The sequence below is a fragment of the Arachis ipaensis genome, chromosome B04, assembly GCF_000816755.2.
Source record: "Arachis ipaensis cultivar K30076 chromosome B04, Araip1.1, whole genome shotgun sequence".
Classification (NCBI taxonomy): Eukaryota; Viridiplantae; Streptophyta; class Magnoliopsida; order Fabales; family Fabaceae; genus Arachis; species Arachis ipaensis.
Genome location: NC_029788.2, coordinates 12,349,699 through 12,372,241, shown reverse-complemented (window position 1 = coordinate 12,372,241; position 22,543 = coordinate 12,349,699). Strand labels below are relative to the sequence as shown.

At 35.2% G+C, this 22,543-nt stretch overlaps 1 protein-coding gene and 2 long non-coding RNA genes across 3 annotated transcripts in view; all 3 read left to right on the top strand.

Moving 5' to 3' along the window:
* LOC110270918 overlaps positions 1-21,250 on the top strand; it is a 53,697-nt gene extending 32,447 nt beyond the window's left edge. The window contains exon 4 of the mRNA XM_021120782.1: positions 21,135-21,250. Coding sequence (XP_020976441.1) covers positions 21,135-21,170 — 36 coding nt within the window. The 3' untranslated portion in view covers positions 21,171-21,250. The remainder of the gene's footprint in view (positions 1-21,134) is intronic.
* On the top strand, positions 9,006-11,009 carry LOC107638905. The gene is made up of 4 exons (XR_001619890.2): positions 9,006-9,024; positions 9,097-9,198; positions 9,277-9,424; positions 10,951-11,009. It is a non-coding gene; the product is annotated as an uncharacterized LOC107638905 (long non-coding RNA).
* On the top strand, positions 19,408-20,100 carry LOC110270919. Its single transcript, XR_002360698.1, has 3 exons — positions 19,408-19,665; positions 19,758-19,961; positions 20,066-20,100. It is a non-coding gene; the product is annotated as an uncharacterized LOC110270919 (long non-coding RNA).

Genomic DNA, 22,543 nt, shown 5'->3' with positions numbered 1-22,543 from the left:
GGATTTAAAGCTCCAAGTGCAGGAGCTCCAGCGCAGCCTTCATTAGCAGGCTTAGGAGCTTAATGATTATCAGGAGAGGAATCAGGAGATCCTCACCCACGTGATGTCTATGGATGAGCTCAGGCTGGAGTTTAGTGAGTCGCTGGAACAGATGCAGCGTATGGAGGCTTAGATGGATGTGTACCAGGCGCAGATGCACACCGCTGGCATCGACCTTGCTGGTGGCAGTGGTAGCACTGGTGGCACATGGACATCGTCACCGAATCCTACACCCCTGACTTAGGGCCACGAAACTGACAACGACGACTACCTGAATTTGTAGATATTAGGTGATGACAGGTCATCTTATCCTAGTTTTTCAAGCAATTTTTTACTTGTTTTATAGGTTTTATACACTTTCTTAGGTTACAAGTAAGCCATTTGGGTGGAAATTCATGTGTATTTGGATTCAATCAACCATGAGTAAACTGATGTATTTTCATGAGGTTTTGTGCTATAATTGCTTATATGTCAAGAATGATAAGAAGTCTCATGATTTTAGCATAGCTTTGATGCAATTGTTGATTGATGAGAGGTGACCAAAAGGCTTGGAGGAAGGTTGAAGAAAGGGGATGACAGCAATGGAAATGAATGTAGCAAAACCACCCTGGGAAGAGCTCACGTTTGTGCCAACGTTTGCCTCAAACTTGAGATCAAACGTTGGTTCAAAAACAAGCCCTGGAGAAGCCAAAGTTTGTGCCAACGTTTGCCTCAAACTTGAGGTCAAACGTTGGTTCAAAAATAAGCCCTGGAGAAAGCAACGTTTGCGCCAACGTTTGCCTCAAACTTGAGGTCAAACGTTGGCACAATTTAACACCCAGGAGGACTAACGTTTGCGCCAATGTTTGCCTCAAACTTGAGGTCAAACGTTGGCTGCAAAATGGCCTTGGAGGGATCACGTTTGACCTCAAACGTGAGTGATAGAAAGAGCACCGTTCTGCATAATATTTACACGCAAACATTTGAGTCAATGTTTGCCTCAAACGTTGACTCAAACGTGAATGCTCCAGAGTCCAAATTGCAAACGGATTTCTTCTCAAGTCCAAGAGCAATCAACTAAGGCTATCTTCAATCCAATTCCATCAAGGCCAAGACCCAAATTCAAGGCTTAATCATCAATAGAAGGAAGTGTATAAATAGAAGTTTGTTTGATTTAGAATGGACCGGAACTTTTACTTTGAACTTTTTACATTTTCTTTTAGAATTTTTCATTCTGTAACTTTGATTTTGGATTTTGGAGAATTGGGAGGAGAATTGAGTTCTCTTCCTTTGGGTTTTCTTGTTTTCATTTTCTGCAAAGCTTTACTTGAGTCTTGGGTGTTGAGAATTGAGGAAATTCTGTCTCAATCTCACCTTGAGATCTCTCTCTATTTTCGTTTCACTGCACCATTTGAGAAATTGAAATTTGAATTTACTTTTTCTACTGCTTGATCTTTAATTCTCTTGCAATTGATCTTTGAATTGGATCAAGGAAGGTAGTGAGATCTAGACTTGGATTTCTAGTCTCTTGACCCCTGAGATCTTGCATTTTCCTTTCTATTCATCTGCTGAGGCTTCTTCAAGCCAATTTACCTTTCTGTTTGAGATTTACTTCAATTTAATTCATCTTCTAGTCTTCTACTTGTTGCAATTTACTCTTCTTTGTTTAGATTCTGCAATCCCAGCTCCCTAACCCCTTTAATATTCAAGTAATTTACATTTCTTGCACTCTAAGCTTCTGCAATTTACATTTCTTGCACTTTAAGATTCAGTCATTTACAATTCTTGCAATCTATGTTTCTATAATTTACATTACTTGCACTTTAAGATTCAGCTCTTTTAATTCTTCTGTACTTTAAATTCGTGTCAATTATCCTTCTCCCTTTAAATTTCATGCAATTTAGCTTCTGTCAATTATAAATCACTCAAATCAACTCTTGTTCGCTTGACTAAATCAACCACCCAACTAAAATTGCTCAATCCTTCAATCCCTGTGGGATCGACCTCACTCATGTGAGTTATTATTACTTGATGCGACCCGGTACACTTGCCGGTGAGTTTTGTGTTGGATCGTTTTTCACACATCAAGTTTTTGGCGCCGTTGCCGGGGATTGATTAGGTTGACAATGATTAAGTGAGGTGGATGTCTAGATTAAGCAATTTTTCTTTATTTTTGCCTAACACATTAACTGTTTAAATTTTTGCCTAAGCTAACCAAAACTTCACTCTAGCAATGGATTGAAGTGTTACTATTTTTCTGGTTTTGTGTGATTTTCTTTGTTTTAGTTGTATGTCAGGAACAAGGGGAGCTATACCCACTTTTTGTGAACAAGACGAAAGAACCCTCAGGAGATTAAGAAGAGCAGAAAGAGGGAAAGGCATTGTTGGAGAAGAGGATTCAGAAGAAGAGTTCCAAGATATAGAAGAACACTCAACAAACCCAACAAATCCACCAGTAGGAACAACCAACAACAACAACAATCCACCACAGAGAAAAGTTTTGGCTTCCTATACATTTGCAAATCCTAGACATTGTGGGAGTAGCATTCTTACCCCAAATGTTAATGCAAACAATTTTGAACTGAAGCCACAGCTCATCATCTTGGTTCAAAACAACTGCTCCTATGGAGGAGGGCCACTTGAAGACCCAAACCAACACTTATCCACCTTTTTTAGGATTTGTGATACTGTCAAAACCAATGGTGTACATCCTGACATTTACAAGCTGCTGTTATTTCCATTTTCCCTCAGAGACAAAGCTACTCAATGGTTGGAATCCTTTCCAAGAGATAGCATCAACAATTGGGAAGATCTAGTGAGCAAGTTCTTTGCCAAATTTTACCCGCCTCAGAGGATTATTAGATTGAAGACTGAAGTACAAACATTCACACAGATGGATACTGAACCCATCTATGAGGCATGGGAGAGATATAAGGCTCTAATCAGGAAGTGCCCTCCTAAAATGTTCAATGAATGGGACATATTGCAGAATTTTTATGAAGGCTTGACATTGAAATCTTAGGAGGCTCTGGATCACTCAGCTGGAGGATCTTGACAATTGATGAAGACTGCAGAGGAGGCCCAAAATCTCATTGATATGGTGGCTAACAACTAGTATTTCTTTGCTCACCAAAGACAACGCCAACCATCACAAAGGAAAGGAGTGATGGAGTTGGAAGGAGTGGACTCAATCCTAGCTCAAAACAAAATGATGCAGCAGCAAATTCAACAACAATTTGAGCAAATGGCCAAGAGGATTGATAGCCTCCAAGTTGCAGCAGTAAATACAATTCAGCCATCAACCACATGGGGGCAAGGTGAAGAAGCTTGTGAAGATCAACAAAAAGAACAAGTGAACTATATGCACAATCAAGGCTCTGGACACAATGAGGTTTATGGTGACACTTACAACCCATCCTGGAAGAACCACCCCAACCTCAAATGGGGAGACAATCACACTCAGACTCAATAGCCATGGCAAAGGAATTCAACCCAAAATAGTTGGAAAAACATAAACCATAACAACCAGCAGAATAATAACCAAAATACATACAGAAAACCACAAAACAATTATCCCAACTCTAACCATCATCCATCCAATAATCAAACCACCAACCAAAACACTTACCATCAACCCTCAACACCCCACAACCAACCAATCTCACAAGACTCTCAGAGGATCACCAACTTGGAGCTTTTAATGGAGAAAATAATGAAGCACCAAGAGATGACAACAAAGAACTAGGAAGCTTCCATGAAGAATATGGAGAGGCAGATTGGACAGCTTTCCAAGCAAATTGCAGTTGAAAGGCCATCGAGCTCATTACCAAGCGACACCATTCCTAATCCAAAAGAAGAGTGCAAAGCTATATAGCTAAGGAGTGGAAAGACATTGGTGGACAACAAAGAAGCAACCAAGAAGCCTAAGGAAAGCAACAAAGAACCAACAGAAAAAGAGGAAGCTAGCAACAAGGACATGACAACAAGCAAAAATGTCCCAGAGAAGTTCAAAGAGAAGGACAACCAGCCACACAATTCCAGGGGAGAAAAGGAGGAACAAACCCAAGGACAGCAGCAAGCAGAGAAAAGCTTTACACCTCCACTGCCATATCCCCAAAGGTTCAACAAAGAAGCAAATGATCAACACTTTCATAAGTTTCTTGAGACTTTCAAGAAGTTGGAGATAAGCATTCCCTTGGCTGAGGCACTAGAGCAGATGCCTCTATATGCCAAATTTCTGAAAGAGCTTATTAACAAGAAGAGGAGTTGGCATGAGAACAAAACTATAATGCTCACTGAAGAATGCAGGGCATTAATTCAAAAAGGGCTTCCACCCAAACTTGAAGACCCTGGAAGTTTCTTTCTGCCTTGTACCATTGGAAGATTGATCATCAACAAGGCAATGTGTGATTTAGGAGCAAGTATCAACCTAATCCCCTCTTCTTTGGTGAAAAAGCTTTGTATAGAGAAAGTGAAGCCAATACAAATGTCTCTGGAACTGGTGGATAAGTCAGTGATATGTCCCAGGAGTGTGATTAAAAACCTTTTAGTTAAGGTGGGCAAATTCATATTCCCTGCAGACTTTGTGGTCTTAGACTCAGATGAGGATGAAAGTGATTCCATCATACTTGGAAGACCATTCTTTGCCACAGCTAGGGCCATTATAGATGTGGAGCAAGGAGAGCTGACCCTCAGAATGCATGATGAAAGCATCACTCTGAATGTATTTCCAGAAACACAGCTCATTGATGAAAAGAAGAATTGTATGGAAACTGACAAGGAAGACTTGCAATGGAAGGAAGGAAGTAACAAGACAACCAGTAATCACCTTCCAAAGCAAGAAACAGACAACACAGTAAGAAGAAAAAAGAATGAGATGATGCAGAGTGATGAAGGAACTCAAGAAGAAATTGAAGTGTTGACCACTAAGAAGGAAAATCCCAAAACAAGGTCCTCTGTAAAAAAAAAAGATCAACAAAAAGAAGAAAGAAAAGCAAGAAAAAGACTCAGAAGGGGTGGAGGAACAAGAAGATCCCAAGTGAGGGGTTCTCCAAGGGTGATGAAGTACAGTTGATTTATCAACAGTTAGGAACAAGCCAACAAGCCAATGACTGCTACACAGTTTGCAAAATACTCTCACTTGAGCATGCTGAAATTGAGCATCAAGGAACAAAAAGGAAGCTCACAGTGAGGGGGGACAAGCTGAGACACTGCAGTCGTCAACCACCCTAAAGGGGGGCCAATGTCAAGCTAATGACAATAAAGAAGCGCTTGTTGGGAGGCAACCCAACCTGAGGTAGTTTTCTTTCCATTCAATAAAAAGGTTAAGCAACTTTCTCTATATTGCAAGGAGCTAAGTTTGGTGTTGCACACCAAAACAATTTAAGGGAGAATGAAGAATGCTAAGTTTGGTGTTCCACCAAAAATCTCATTTAAAAACACATTCTATCCTTCTGCATAAATGGTTGCTAGCTCCAAGCAAGTAGAGAAATTACTTAACCAATGTCTGTTTGATAGTTTTTAGTCTTATTACCTTTAGCAAAGAAAAAAAAGAGTTCCACATATGGTCAATTTGATGCATAAGAATCATTGGCAAGGTACTAAGTTTGGTGTTCCCACACCAAAGTAAGTTCAAAAGCCCACAAATGATTCATGCATGCTAACCATTTCTTCTTTCAAGTGCTTGGGGAACAAGCAACTTTCAATATCATTGCAGAGGTTTATTCAAGTTTTTGGGAGGATTAAGCATCATCAATCAAAGAGATAAAGAGGAATGTGAAGACCAGCGATGATGATGATGAGGAGTAAAGCAAGTAAACCCCAAAAGGTTGTATTGTTAAGTGATTATTTTGCATCAGACACTGCTATGATTGAAAGTGATATTGTACCCTTGTTTGTCTTTCTGTCTGTCTAGTATAGTTTCTCTGTAATTCAATAATTAAGATGCTTGATCATTCACAACCCTATACTCTCCAAACTTGTTTGCACTCAATGTCTCAAAAAGGCATCACATGACAGTTCTTTGAAAAGAAGGATTGAAGAATTAAACAGTTTTGAGGCAAGCAAAAGATTAGGAGAAGTGGTGGTTCTAGTTGCATGATTATGCATTGAGGTTGCATGCTTATGAAAACTTGCATGGGAGCTCATAGGCAGGACATAGAGTTCAAAGAAGTATTATGGAGATTCTCAAACATTTTTTGATCCAAGAAGCAGCAAACAAAAGAAAATAAAGAAAATACAAAAACAAAAAGAACATGGCCCAAGGTTCTGAGCAACAATTACTAGGCAGAAAAGAAGGAAGAAACAAGAACTCAAAGAGTTGTTATCCTAGTAAATGCTTGTGGTCGAATTGTGTCAAAGAGAGAGTCTTGAGCAAGTAAATCCTTAGGGGTGCTTTAACACCTAATACCTTAAAACCAACTGGTTTAGGAGTATTGATTGAAAGCTTATCTAAAGAGCTGCTTTGAGACATGACACTTAGAATCAAGGCCAAAACACAGAAATTATAAGCTGCTTCAAGGTGATTACCTATAGAGAGATCTCCATGATATCATTTGGATAAAAGTCCTAGGACCTAAGACTTCCAAGATGTAGGGACTAGTAAGCACTGAAGCCCTTGCATGAGCATATAATTGAGAGTTCACCCCACTGTCACTTAATCACTTCACTCACAGGATATGACAAGTTATTCTTCAATCCACTTCTAATTGAAAGAACCTTTGAGCATAATTCTTTTCTTGCTTGGGGACAAGCAAGGTTTAAGTTTGGTGTTGTGATGACAGGTCATCTTATCCTAGTTTTTCAAGCAATTTTTACTTGTTTTATAGGTTTTATACACTTTCTTGGGTTACAAGTAAGCCATTTGGGTGGAAATTCATGTGTATTTGGATTCAATCAACCATGAGTAAACTGATGCATTTTCATGAGGTTTTGTGCTATAATTGCTTATATGTCAAGAATGATAACAAGTTTCATGATTTTAGCATAGCTTTGATGCAATTGTTGATTGATGACAGGTGACCAAAAGGCTTGGAGGAAGGTTGAAGAAAGGGGATGGCAGCAATGGAAATGAAGGCAGCAAAACCACCCTGGGAAGAGCTCACGTTTGTGCCAACGTTTGCCTCAAACTTGAGGTCAAACGTTGGTTCAAAAACAAGCCCTGGAGAAGCCAAAGTTTGCGCCAACGTTTGCCTCAAACTTGAGGTCAAACGTTGGCACAATTTAACACCCAGGAGGACTAACGTTTGCGCCAACGTTTGCCTCAAACTTGAGGTCAAACGTTGGCTGCAAAATGGCCTTGGAGGGAGCACGTTTGAGCTCACGTTTGACCTCAAACGTGAACTCAAACGTGAGTGACAAAAAGAGCACCGTTCTGCATAATATTTACACGCAAACGTTTGAGTCAACGTTTGCCTCAAACGTTGACTCAAACGTGAATGCTCCAGAGTCCAAATTGCAAACGGATTTCTTCTCAAGTCCAAGAGCAATCAACTGAGGCTATCTTCAATCCAATTCCATCAAGGCCAAGGCCCAAATTCAAGGCTTAATGATCAATAGAAGGAAGTGTATAAATAGAAGTTAGTTTGATTTAGAATGGACCGAAACTTTTACTTTGAACTTTTTACCTTTTCTTTTAGAATTTTTCATTCTGTAACTTTGATTTTGGATCTTGGAGAATTGGGAGGAGAATTGAGTTCTCTTCCTCTGGGTTTTCTTGTTTTCATTTTCTGCAAAGCTTTACTTGAGTCTTGGGTGTTGAGAATTGAGGAAATTCTGTCTCAATCTCACCTTGAGATCTCTCTCTGTTTTCGTTTCACTGCACCATTTGAGAAATTGAAATTTGAATTTACTTTTTCTACTGTTTGATCTTTAATTCTCTTGCAATTGATCTTTGAATTGGATCAAGGAAGGTAGTGAGATCTAGACTTGGATTTCTAGTCTCTTGTGTAAGACCCATAATTTTCAAAAAAATATTATTATGAGTTAATTTCAATTCATTTATAAATTAAAGACTTTATTTTAGAAATTATTTTACTAGAAGTAATTAAATCAAGTTTTGACAATCAAATTAGAAATTTTACTTAATTTTATAGTTATTGAATACTTTTCTATATTTAAATTATACAGTTTAACAGTTGCAAAAGAATAAGAATTTCATACGATTTAGTTAAACAATTGAGATTCTAAAATTTAATACTTTAATTTTATAAACAAGGAAAATTAATTATATTGTCTTTAATTTTAAATTAAAATATTTGATTAAAAGTTAATTAGTAAATTAACAATCAAATAACATTTTCAAAATAATTTTAATAGATTAAATTAGGTTTTAAACTAATACTCTATACCCCTAATTTTATTAAAATTACCTAAACTATCCTAATCCTAACCTTCTAACCCACCGTCATTCCCTTCCCCCAAACCTAATACCTAAACAGCTTCAGGGAACAAGGAACAATACAGAAGAGAGAAAGAAAGGAAAATAGAAAGGGAAAATGGGAAAAAGAAAGAAAGAAAGAAACGTTGAGGGAGAGAGGGAGAAACGAAACAGAGTTAGAGAAGAGAGAAGAGGGGGACGGCTAGCGCTGGTGGCCCGGGCTGCTCGCCGCCATCGCTCGTTAGCACCGACGCGGAGGAGAGAGCCGAGAGGAGAAGAAGGGAAGAAGGCGCACCGGCGTTGTTGGGTCTCGCCGCCGCCGCCACCGTCGCGTCCTCACCAAACCTTGGAGGAAGACCACGCCGTTAAGCTGCTTCACCGCCGAACATGTCCAACCATGTCACCGCCGTCGGATCTGTCATCACGCCGCCGAGGAAGAGAAGAGGAAGACCCGTGAGAGAGGGAGAGCGTCAGGAGAGAGGAGGAGCCCGCGGGAGAGGAGCTTGTTGCCGCCGCTGCCATGGCTTCCTTGCCGTCGTCGTGGTTGGGTAGTCACCGGAGGGAGCCGTCGCTGTCAGCGCCGCCGTCGGGGTTACCGCCGCCTCTGCCGCCACTGAGATCTGCTGCCGGTAAGGTTTTAAGTTGGTTTTTGCTTTCTTTGAATTTCCGGGAGCTTAATCATCGCTGTATGTTTGTTTCAGTTGACGTTGCCGGAGTTCTGGTCGCCGCTGCCGTTCGAGGTGGCTGCCGGAGCTGCCGCTAAACCAATTCAGCGACCGCCGCTGTTTCATTTTCTTAGTTCGGTAAGTATTTATGTTTCGGAAAGCCGTGTTAATATTCTGTTATGTTTGGTTATAAACTCTGAGATTCTGGTAACGTAGGGTTGTGTTTTGAGCATTGCATGTTGCTTTTAAGTTGCTGTGAGTGCTGCAAAAGTGATCAGGGACTGAGTTTGCGGTTGCTGTTGGTTTCGGGTTAAGAGAAATGGTTTCGTTGACGCATTTTAAGTTATGGTTTCGACGAGTCGAGGTAGGGTTTTCTTAAAATCTATTTTATATTACAGAGTTGTGATAAATAGATATTGATGCAAAGAGATTTACTTCTGTGATTATATTTGTCTTATGGATGTGATGGTTTGTTGGACTGAATTATTGGGTGCGTGAGTGGTGTGTGGTTGTGGATAAAAACCGGTTTGGAATGTCATTTACTTGATTATTAAGAAAGGTGGATTTTCTTGGTTTTAGAGTTTATTTAGTAATATAAATGAAACGATTTTGGAAATAATTTGAGATATGAAAATAAATTGATTCTGGGAGCGGTTTGATTGTGAGTTGGTTTGGTTTTATGAATGATTTAATATTTGAGTTGATTCGATTTTTAAAAAGAGTTTTATTGTTAGAATTGGTTGATTTGAAAATAATTTGACATTGGAACTGGTTCAATTCTGGAAAATGTTTGAGATTTGGAAATGGTTGAGAAAAGGTTTGAGAGATGTTTGGATGGGACCCGAAAAGGGTGGCAGTGTCCGAGTTTTAGAGGAGATGCTGCCGAAATTTTATAAAATTAAAAGTTTTTATCTAAAGTAATTAATTAAAAAGACTTGTTTTTAAGCATTATACGTTTTAAGATTGATTTGTCTATCAAAGAAAGAATTTTGTTTTGGAATTGAGATTGTTAACGAACAGAATGAAAAAGAGGATGATGAGGATTTTATTTGAAATATGGCTTTGAAATGAACTTGGAAATGAGATTTGGATTGATAGATGATTATGATGTTGATTATGTTGAGATGTGAACTTGAATTATTCATATGGCTTATGAATTTGAAATATCTGAGATACGAGGTTCCCTGGATTAAGTGCCGTGGCTTGCCACCACGTGTACCAGGTTGAAAACTCGATACTCTGTTGACCCTACGACGTAAGTGTGTGACTGGGCACTATATAAATTCCCGGGAATGTTACCCCCATTGAGTAATATTGATTATTTGAGAAAAAGCTATGCATAGACTCTTGGGGATGCACGTCGGGGGACAGTCTAAGTACAATTCAGACTTGTCGGGTTGGCTGGATAACCGACAGATGAGCCTCATCAGCCATAGGACAGGCATGCATCATATGCATTTGTATGCTTTGCTTGAGTTTGAACTTGTTTTGGTTTGCCTAATTGCTAAACTGTTCGTAACTGCTACTTGAACTATTTGCTGTAACTGCTGCTTACTTGTGCTTTCCTTGTCTGCCTTGCCTGTGTTTGTCTTGACGTGCTACATTTGAGATTGAACTTTGGTGCTGAATTAATGATTGTGTTGTTTGATTGCGTGGTTGGTTTCTGATTGAGATTTTCTTATAAGAAAGGAAAAGTTTCGGATTTCTGAAAGATTAAACATTGTTTCTTTGAAAAGGTTTTAAACGATTACCTATTGGTTTTTTTTTAAAAGATTCATAAGGCAATGATAATCACTGAGCTTGAAAACAGTTTTCCTATTAAATATCTTCTTATGACAACTTTGAAACTCCGTGGTGAGACCGTGTGGTTAGGTTCTCACCCCCCTACAGCTTTACCTTTTCAAGAACCGGATGAAGAAGCGTTAAGAAGAGTTATACTGCGTTTGGTTGATATGTTGTTGTATTAATTAGATTATTTTATTCCCTCGTCTTTGTTATTACAAATTTGTAAGAGGGATAGGAATTGTATGTTTTATATGTATATTATATTATGAGTTATTATGTAATGAGTCTTGTATATGAACCTATGCCTGTTTGTATTTTTCTTAAAATAAAGTATTTATTTCCGGTTTTTAAGGAAATCAGCGATATAGTGTCGAGTCACAGGCTCCTATTTTAGTATTTAGTATGTAAAGTAGTCGTAATACTCCTTGCTATCAGAGTAGCGCAGCCGGAAGCGTGACTTCTGATAGTGAGGGTGTTATATCTTGACCCCTGAGATCTTGCATTTTCCTTTCTGTTCATCTGCTGAGGCTTCTTCAAGCCAATTTACCTTTCTGTTTGAGATCTACTTCAATTTAATTCATCTTCTACTCTTCTACTTGTTGCAATTTACTCTTCTTTGTTTAGATTCTGCAATCCCAGCTCCCTAACCCCTTTAATATTCAAGTAATTTACATTTCTTGCACTCTAAGCTTCTGCAATTTACATTTCTTGCACTTTAAGCTTCAGTCATTTACATTTCTTGCAATCTAAGTTTCTGCAATTTACATTACTTTCACTTTAAGATTCAGCTCTTTTAATTCTTCTGCACTTTAAATTCGTGTCAATTATCCCTCTCCCTTTAAATTTCATGCAATTTAGCTTTTGTCAATTATAAATCACTCAAATCAACTCTTGTTCGGTTGATTAAATCAACCACCCAACTAAAATTGCTCAATCCTTCAATCCCTGTGGGATCGACCTCACTCATATGAGTTATTATTACTTGATGCGACCCGGTACACTTGCCGGTGAGTTTTGTGTTGGATCGTTTTCCACACATCATTAGGTCTTTGTTTTATTGTTTCATACATTTATTTGGTGTACTTGACTTTTATTTAATTTCACATTGTATTATTTATTTATTTTAAATAAAATAGTCTTCTTTATTTATGAATTGACCATTAATTGTATGAAAAAATTTATATTTAAAATTAAAATTAACCATTTATTTCAAATTCTAAAAAAAAAATTGACATTACCGTTGGAATTACGGTAGGAATAATCCAATGGTAACATGGCGCGAAACAACATGTTTGGCACCAACATTACTGTCGGAAAAATCCTTCGATAATTAATTGGTTTCCTAAGCTGGTAATCTGCCGCAAAATCTTTCTGACGGTAATTAATTAGTTTCCTGAGCTGGTAATCCGCCGCAAAATCCGATGGTAATTTCCGTCGGACGAAATAAATCACTACAACAAATATGGCCTTTAGCAACGCCAATTTTGCAACGCCTTAAAATCGTTCTCTTAGATAATTTTAGACAATGGTTTTTTGTAGTGTTACTGTTGAATTCAATTTTTCATTATTTTATAGCAACAAATTAAAACCGTTCCCTTTGACTATTTTAAAGAACGGTTTTATAACCGTTACCATGATTTACTTTTAAGCAACAATTTTTTTTTGTTTAAAGAATTGTACAAAAGAAACGCATTAAAACCGTTGCCGAAATGCTACACTTTAAGACCGTTCTATTAGATGGTCTTAGACAATGGTTTTTACAATGTTGCTGTTGAAGTTCATTTTTTCATTACGCTATAGTAACAAAATAAAAACGTTCTCTTTGACTATTTTAAAGAACGATTTTACACCTATTACAACAATTGTTTATGAAACAACCATTTTCTAATATTATTTAAATAATTATACAAATTAAAAAATACCAATAAAAATAATTTCAGATAATTATATAAATTTAAACTATTTTTTCTATAAATACTGAATTTATAAAATACTCAAAAACTATTGTTATAAATAAATAACAAATATTATTTTAAAAAAAATAAAATTAAAATAAATTTATATTAATATTATATATTATTATTATTATAAATTATAAAAAATATTATATTTTGAAAACATAAAATTAAAATAAATTTATAATAAATATTATTTATTGTTTATTTAAATATATAACAAATATTAATATAAAAAAATAAAATTAAAATAATTTTAGAATAAATATATTATATATCTATTGTTTATTAATTATTTCTCACTAATAAGCATAGCAAATAAGAAAGCCCTTAATCAAAATCTTCCTCTTCTCTTCGAAACCGCGAAGAACGCTCTTGCTCCCTCCACCGTAGCATCAACCCTAACCCACACCTTCAGAATCAGAGACGTCATCGAACCGCAGCTCACCAGGAAGCCCGAAATCGCACCATCATCGCAAGTCACCAGGAAGCCCTGAATCGCAACTCACCATCGTCGCACCATCATCGTCGATGCGTCCTTCCCGAAATCGTCGCTGCCTCCTCCTTCCCGACGTCGCTGAGTCTCTCATCTCTGCGGCGTCGCTGCTTCTCCCCTCTCCGCGGCTTTAGTGCTTCTCTGTTTTCCACGGCGTCCTTGCGTCTCCCCTGTTCTGCTTCTGCTTCGCTGCTTTTCCCCTTTTCTGCTTCGCTGCTTCTGCTTCACTGGGTTGTGCTTCGCTGCTTCTGCTTTGCTGCTGCTGCTTCACTGCATCAGCCATTTGTGGGTTGTCATCTGTGGTAAGTGTTCTTCTCTGATTTTCTGTTGCTTAGTAAGGGCTTGATTGGCTGTTGGGTATTTTTGTTGGATTTATGAAGAAGAAAGGAAAGTGGTGATGTTTGTGAACATGAGCAAGATGAGTGTTGAATGTTGACTGGGTTTCTGTTCTGGTTTGAATTCGGACTGCGTACTTGTGAACTGAGAATTTCAAATACTCCAAAAATAGGACATCATTCGCATAGAGATGGCAAAAACTAGTTTTTGTTAATACTGTACTGGAGGATGTGACACATGCCTAGTGCTTTAAATTTGTTTTTAATTAATTGAAGTATTCAATAGCTTAATCGTGTTCATGAGATTGGTTCAGTTGGTTCTAACAGGTTTTTCGACTCTTACATAAAAGAAGAAGAATTTTTAACGAATCAATAGTGAGAAAATCTTATTAGAGTCAACGGAATCAATTCCATAAATACAGTTAAGTGGTTGATTACTCTAATTAATTATTGAAAACAAATCTAAACTGTTAGTAATAGTTTCTGATAAAGAAATAAAAGATAAACAAAAAGATAAGGATTCAAACTGAATAAAAAGAATACATTGAAATTGAAATAAAAATAAAAAGGATAGATTGAAATTGAGTATAAAGAGAATCACTCTACTTTCTACCCAATTTCTTGACGCAATAAGAAAGGGACTCCTCAACCTAACTTGTCAACGCCATAGTTTGGGAATTGAATCGAAGGGACTCCTCAACCTTCTACCCAATTCCCCGATGTAACAAGAGAGGGACTCCTCAACCTCAATTGTCCACATCATGGTTTCATCACGAAACCAAAAAGGGGTTTTAAAACCTCTAAATCATTCTATACTACGACTACAATAGCTAAGGAGGTATTTATAACCTCTTATTAGGTTAAAACAAAGAAAAACCCTAAAGCCCATAAACATAAGGCCCAATCTAGTAATTAAATAAATTAAGTCAAAATACATTAAATTAAAATATTTTTAAAATGTAAACTAATATCTTTTAAATAATACTTGAGCAATTCATATCTCGAACATTTGAAGCACGTATCATTCTCCTCCTCTTCAAAAAAGATTCGTCCTCGAATCTTGTAGGTGGAAAAATAATATATGAAAAGAACAATAATTATATGGAAGATAATTTTTTTTCCTTTTTGTATATTTTTCTTTTTTTTTCTTCTTTTTTTTGCACTGTATGTTTTTTTATTTTTTATTTTTAAACAATAAAGTCAACAATAATGAAACCCAAACGGAAAACAAGAACACAAGAACTTAAAAAAAAGACACAACAGACACTGGACTCTTTTTTTTTTATAAAAGAAGAACAAATATAGATTAATAAGAATTAATCTAATACCTGAGTTCTGATACCAAATGATAAAGAAATAAAAGATAAACAAGAAGATAAGAATTCAAACTGAATAAAAAGAATACATTGAAATTGAAATAAAAATAAAAAGGATAGATTGAAATTGAGTATAAAGAGAATCACTCTACTTTCTACCCAATTTCTTGGCGCAATAAGAAAGGGACTCCTCAACCTAACTTGTCAATGCCATAGTTTGGGAATTGAATCGAAGGGACTCCTCAACCTTCTACCCAATTCCCCAATGTAACAAGAGAGGGACTCCTCAACCTCAATTGTCCACATCATGGTTTCATCACGAAACCAAAAAGGGTTTTAAAACCTCTAAATCATTCTATACTACGACTACAATAGCTAAGGAGGTATTTATAACCTGATAAAGAAATAAAAAGATAAACAAGACAAGAATTGAAATTGAATAGAAAAGATACATTGAAATTGAAATAAAAACAAAAAGGATAGGTTGAAATTGAATACAAAAAGAATCACTCTACTTTCTACCCAATTTCTTGACGCAACAAGAAAGGGACTCCTCAACCTAACTTGTCAACGCCATAGTTTAGAAATTGAATCGAAGGGACTCCTCAACCTTCTTCCCAATTCCCCGATGCAAAAAAAGAGGGACTCCTCAACCTCAATTGTCCACACCATGGTTTCATCACGAAACCAAAAAGGGATTTTCAAACCTCTAAAAATTTTATATTGACCACAATAGCTAAGGAGGTATTTATAACCTCTTATTAGGTTAAAACAAAGAAAACCCTAAAGCCCATAAACATAAGGCCCAATCTCATAATTAAATAAACAAAATCAAAATACATCAAATTAAATTAAAATATTTTAAAAATGTAAACTAATAAAATCTTCTAAATAACACTCGAACTCTTCATATCATGAACATTTGAAGCACGTATCATTCTCCTCCTCTTCAAAAAAGAATCGTCCTCGAATCTTGTAGGTAAAATAGTATATGAAAAGGACAATAATTATAAAGAAGATAATATTTATTTTCTTTTTTTTCTTGTATATATTTTTTTTTTGCACTGTATGCTTTTTTTTGTTTTTTTTTAAATAATAAAATTAACAATAATGAAATGCAAACGGAAAACAAGAATACAAGAACTTAAAAAAAGACACAACAGACACTGGACTCTTTTTTTTTTGATAAAAGAAGAACAAATATAGATTAATAAGAATTAATCTAATACCTGAGCTCTGATGCCAAATGATAAAGAAATAAAAGATAAACAAAAAGATAAGGATTCAAACTGAATAAAAAGAATACATTGAAATTGAAATAAAAATAAAAAGGATAGATTGAAATTGAGTATAAAGAGAATCACTCTACTTTCTACCCAATTTCTTGACGCAATAAGAAAGGGACTCCTCAACCTAACTTGTCAACGCCATAGTTTGGGAATTGAATCGAAGGGACTCCTCAACCTTCTACCCAATTCCCCGATGTAACAAAAGAGGGACTCCTCAACCTCAATTGTCCACACCATGGTTTCATCACGAAACCAAAAAGGGGTTTTAAAACCTCTAAATCATTCTATACTACGACTACAATAGCTAAGGAGGTATTTATAACCTCTTATTAGGTTAAAACAAAGAAAAATCCTAAAGCCCATAAACATAAGGACCAATCTAGTAATTAAATAAACAATCAAAATACATTAAATTAAAATATTCTAAAAATGTAAACTAATATCTTCTAAATAATACTTGAACTCTTCATATCTCGAACATTTGAAGCACGTATCATTATGAAACCATGATGTGGACAATTGAGGTTGAGGAGTCCCTCTCTTGTTACATCGGGGAATTGGGTAGAAGGTTGAGGAGTCCCTTCGATTCAATTCCCGAACTATGGCGTTGACAGGTTAGGTTAAGGAGTCCCTTTCTTATTGCATCAAGAAATTGGGTAGAAAGTAGAGTGATTCTCTTTATACTCAATTTCAATCTATCCTTTTTATTTTTATTTCAATTTCAATGTATTCTTTTTATTCAGTTTGAATTCTTATCTTCTTGTTTATCTTTTATTTCTTTATCATTTGGTATCAGAGCTCAGGTATTAGATTAATTCTTATTAATCTATATTTGTTCTTCTTTTATAAAAAAAAGAGTCCAGTGTCTGTTGTGTCTTTTTTTTAAGTTCTTGTGTTGTTTTCCGTTTGCGTTTCATTATTGTTGACTTTATTATTTAAAAATAAAAAATAAAAAAACATAAAATGCCAAAAAAAAGAGAAAAAAAAAGAAAAATATACAAAAAGGAAAAAAAATTATCTTCCATATAATTATTGTTCTTTTCATATATTATTTTTCCACCTACAAGATTCGAGGACGAATCTTTTTTGAAGAGGAGGAGAATGATACGTGCTTCAAATGTTCGAGATATGAAATGTTCAAGTATTATTTAGAAGATATTATTTTACATTTTTAGAATATTTTAATTTAATATATTTTGACTTTATTTATTTAATTACTAGATTGGGCCTTATGTTTATGGGCTTTAGGATTTTTCTTTGTTTTAACCTAATAAGAGGTTATAAATACCTCCTTAGCTATTGTAGTCGTAGTATAGAATGATTTAGCGGTTTTAAAACCCCTTTTTGGTTTCGTGATGAAACCATGATGTGGACAATTGAGGTTGAGGAGTCCCTCTCTTGTTACATCGGGGAATTAGGTAGAAGATTGAGGAGTCCCTTCGATTCAATTCCCAAACTATGGCATTGACAAGTTAGGTTGAGGAGTCCCTTTCTTATTGCGTCAAGAAATTGGGTAGAAAGTAGAGTGATTCTCTTTATACTCAATTTCAATCTATCCTTTTTATTTTTATTTCAATTTCAATGTATTATTTTTATTCAGTTTGAATCCTTATATTTTTGTTTATCTTTTATTTCTTTATCACCTCTGCTGTGCCACCATCTACTATATGCATGCAATGCAGTTACACTATTTTCTTTTTCTTTTTTGATTCATTTTGCTACTAAATTATAGAGATATGCTTAGCAGCTTAGCTATGGTTTTTGTTTTAATTTTTTAACCCAATTTTGGCTAGTTGGGTACTGTTTGATTTTTCAGTTATATATCACTTATGCGGTGTTGAAAACAATTTTTTGTAATCCAAAACAATTCACATCATATGATTGCTTTCATTTAAAAAATTTCAGAGGGAGGTTTAGGAAATGTCTGTATGTGGAACTCCATGGCCTTTTTATGCTAATTTTTATATTGCTGCTAATTGCCATTTTCGCTTGCTGCCGTTTAATTCATATAAATTTATCCTGATTAGTGCTGATTTGATTTTAGTGAGTTCATATGGGTTGATTTTGCTGTTTGTTTAAATTCAGAAACGTTCTATTTACTGCCAGAATGCTGCCGAAATTTCTAAAAATTTGAGTGTTAATTGAATTCCAATTTGTGAATTAAATTTGGTAATTTGTTACTTTTGTTTTGTTTCGTGACCAAATTCAACTCAAAAGGTTACTTTAATTTGTTCTTTTTTTTCAATTAAATATCTTATAAATCAATAAGAGGGATAGTATATAATTAGTATCTTTGTACAGAGACAACTGTGAAGAAAACACCTCCTTCTTTCCCTTTCTCCTCTTTTCTTCTTCTTCTTCCATTTTTGCCCTCCCCTGTCTTCACAACCAGAACAAAAATGCCAATGTTCTCCTGTTTCTGCGCTCATCCTCCACCGTGCGCCCACAGTAGCCGCCTCTGGGTCGACACTACTCTGCCTCCATTCTCCCTCCCTTTGCCATTTTCTGTTTCTGCTTCTTCTGTAGGTTCTCAATTTTTTCCTGTTTACATTTTCTTGGTTTAATTAGTTTGTTCAGTTTTTATTAAATTAGTCAGTTTAATTATGCATGCTTAGTGGATTATAGGTGGTTAGGAAGTTTTATCTGAATTGTAGTGGATTTAGGTTGAACTTTTTGGTTGCTGTTGATGCCTGGAATGAATGGTTATCTGAGCTGTTTTAATTGACAAATGATGGTTGTTTCATTACTGTTTCAAATTGTATAGTGCTGATTTATCCTTGTTAATGGCTGATTTCATGCCTTGTTTTGATTAAGCAATGATGATTATGGCCTTATTATGCGAATTTTTATATTGCTGTTGATTGCCAATTTTGCTTGCCGCCATTTAATTCATATAAATTGATGTTAATTAGTGCTTATTTGATTTTAGTGAGTTCATATGAGTTGATTTTGCTGTTTGTTTAAATTCAGAAACTTTCTATTTACTGCCAGAATGCTGCCGAAATTTCTAAAAATTTGTGTGTTAATTGAATTCCAATTTGTGAATTGAATTTGGTAATTTATTACTTTAGTTTTGTTTCATGACCAAATTCAACTCAAAAGGTTACTTTAATTTATCCTTTTTTTTTCAATTAAATATCTTATAAATCAATAAGAGGGATGGTATATAATTAGTATCTTTGTATAGAGAAAACAGTGAAGAAAACACGAGGACATACACAATGCTTGAAGATTCATGCAAGACAGTTGGAAGATAGAGAAGAAATTACTCTAGATATTGAAGGAGAGCCAATTGGTCCTACTGATGAAGCTATAAACAACTTAAGCAAATTTTTGGGCACAGTGGCAAGGAATTCAGAATTTTGTCCATTAATTTACACAAATTGGAAGGGGATTAAAGATAAAGAAGCCATTCGGGAATATGTTCAAGTGAGAATATTAGTCTTGTTTCTTTTAGAAACTATCTGGAAATGGACACATGTATTTTATTTTTACTAGCAAATAATATTTGTGTTTTATAGGCTAAATTCATTATTCCAACTGAAGGAAAGAGGATGGTCCTTGCTCGTATCAATGACAACTGGAGAAGGTATAAGACCACAATAAAGCAAACTCATTTTCTACCATACAAATGTGTTAATGAGATGCTGAAAAATCGTCCTAAAAGCATACCCGAGAGTCATTTTCGCAAGTTAATTGCTTATTGGAGAACTGAGAAAGTTAAGGTAAGACATGTGAAACTTAGTGTAATTGTTTATGCAATTATATTATATACACATATGAGTGAAATATGATGATTTTTTGATAATGCTTGTCTCTTGTTATGTAGAAAATGTCTGCGCAAAATAAGAAAAATAGGGCACAATAGAAATTTAGGCATCAAAAGGGACCAATAAATTTTGCAAGAATACGTGCAAGATTGGTACAATTTTTTATTCTTTGTGAATTTGTATGTGTATATGTGTGGTGTTCCTTTTAACTCTATATAAATGCTATTTGAATTGGACTTATAGGCTGCTTCTAAGGCAAATAATGAACCACCTACTCAAGCAGAAATGTTTGTTGAGACTCGCCAAAGCACAAAGAGAAAATCATTGGATGAAGACACTCTGGATGTTATTGTAAGTATTAGGAGTTAATTTGGTTAAAATAGGTTATGGATTTCTTGTGTCTTGGCAATTTGTCCATCACTTGTGGTTACTTTTACGCTTGCGTTGAGTTAAAGAATCTTGACATTATTCTTAATCTCTATTATTTGTTTTGATGTTGTCAAATGATATATGCTTTTAGTCCAATTGTGTATTTACTCTTATTTTATTATTATTATTTTTCTTCACATTAATATAGGTACATTTGCAAGCTGAGAATAAAAAGTCTAAAGAATTAGCAATTAGAGCTTTCCAATCCATATTTGGAAAAGAGAAGGCAGGGAGAGTGCGATGTCACGGAAGAGTTACCACACCAACTTTGTTGAAGAAAAATGAAGAAATTGCCACCCTTAAGCAGCAACATGCAACTGAGAAAGCAACATTAGAGGGTAAGGTTGATGTGATGCAAAAAGAAGTAGATGAACTAAAATCGCTTGTTAAGATGATGCTGCAACAAAAAAGCTTGCGGAGTGGACCTTGACATGTTAGCTGCTCAATTAAGAAGCACTTTAGGCAATCTGAACAATGATGCGCATGAAGAGGTATTATTTGTTGTTAAAGTTTTTATATGTTATCATATCTTAAATAATGGTTGATTATGATGATGTTGATTTAATTTTTTTGTATCCAAATAGAAGAATGTTATGATATATATGTTTGTCCTCTCTCTCTCAAACATTTTTATTTAACATTATTAGTATTAAAGATGTGTAGTTTTATATTTGATTTATTTTTTTTTTTTGTTTACAGGAAAACTATGTTGAAGGGGAAATCGAACTTGATTAAGGTCAAATTTTTAAAAGCAAATGTTACAGAGTAAAAGTCATGAACTTGTGGACATGATGACTATTTGCTACTTAGCTATTTCAACTCTCTTTTGTTATTATATTTTTTGCAAAATTAGATGATATTGTGGATCTTACAACAATTTTTATAAGTTAAATTTGATGGGAAATGTTCAATTATTTTTCTTTAGTGACTTGATTCAAATAGTTTAGATTATTTATTGACACTAAATAATTAAAAAAACTGAAATTAATTTCATTCACAAGAAAACTATTGTAAATAAAAAATTATATATTACAAAAAAATCGTTGTCAATAGTTACAAAAGACAATGATGTTAAAACCGTTGTCAAAGATGATTACATAATGGCAATGGTATTAAAACCGTTGTCAAAACACGACTCCAACGGTAACGCTTTAAAACCGTTGTCTTAGATGACTATAAAATGGCAATGGTATTGAAACCGTTGCCGAAAAATGACACCAATAGTAACGCTTTAAAACCGTTGTCTTAGAGGACGATAAAATGGCAACGGTATTAAAACCGTTGCCGAAAAATGACACCAACGGTGACGCTTTAAAACCGTTGGCTATGTGAATAATATAAATACAACAGTTTAAAACCATTGCCTATCCAGTTACGGTATTAAACCGTTGGATCATTTATAAGAACGGTTCTAAACCGTTGCTTATCGAGTAACGGTTCGAAACCATTGTTTAAAATTTCCCGTCAAAACCGTTGTCTTTGCTAGTAACTAAAGCAACGGTTTTTTTGTTACCATTTCCTTAGGTAAAAAACCGTTGCCTATGAGCATTGGCAACGGCCTCATATACCGCAGGTCAAAAACCGTTGCCAAAGCGTTGCCTAAAGTTTTAGTAACAGTTATTTGATCAACGGCAATGGTTTTTGACCGTTGCAAAAATCCTAGTTTGTTGTAGTGAATCCAACGGTAAATATTTACCGGCGAGGTTTATACCATCTGATTATTTTCGATGGTAAATCCGATGATAAATTGATTACCATCAGATATATTTGAAGAATCTTACGGTAAATATGACATTACTCAACATTTTTCTTATAGTGCAAGACATCTCCACTAAGATATGTATGATCCCCGAGGTTGAAATCGAGCTACAAGATAGTAGATTCTATCACGTATATCAAATTTGGAAACTTACTTTACGTAGCACACCAACTTATATGATTCATCTTCCACACAGTAAATGCACAGTTACCTTGAAAAATATTGCAATGATATTTGATACCCCAATAGATGGTATGCCGATGTTAGAATTTACAAATAACATTACTGGCCTCAAAAATAAATTTATGATACAATTTAGCATTGTACCTACTGTAGTTGATCGTAAAGG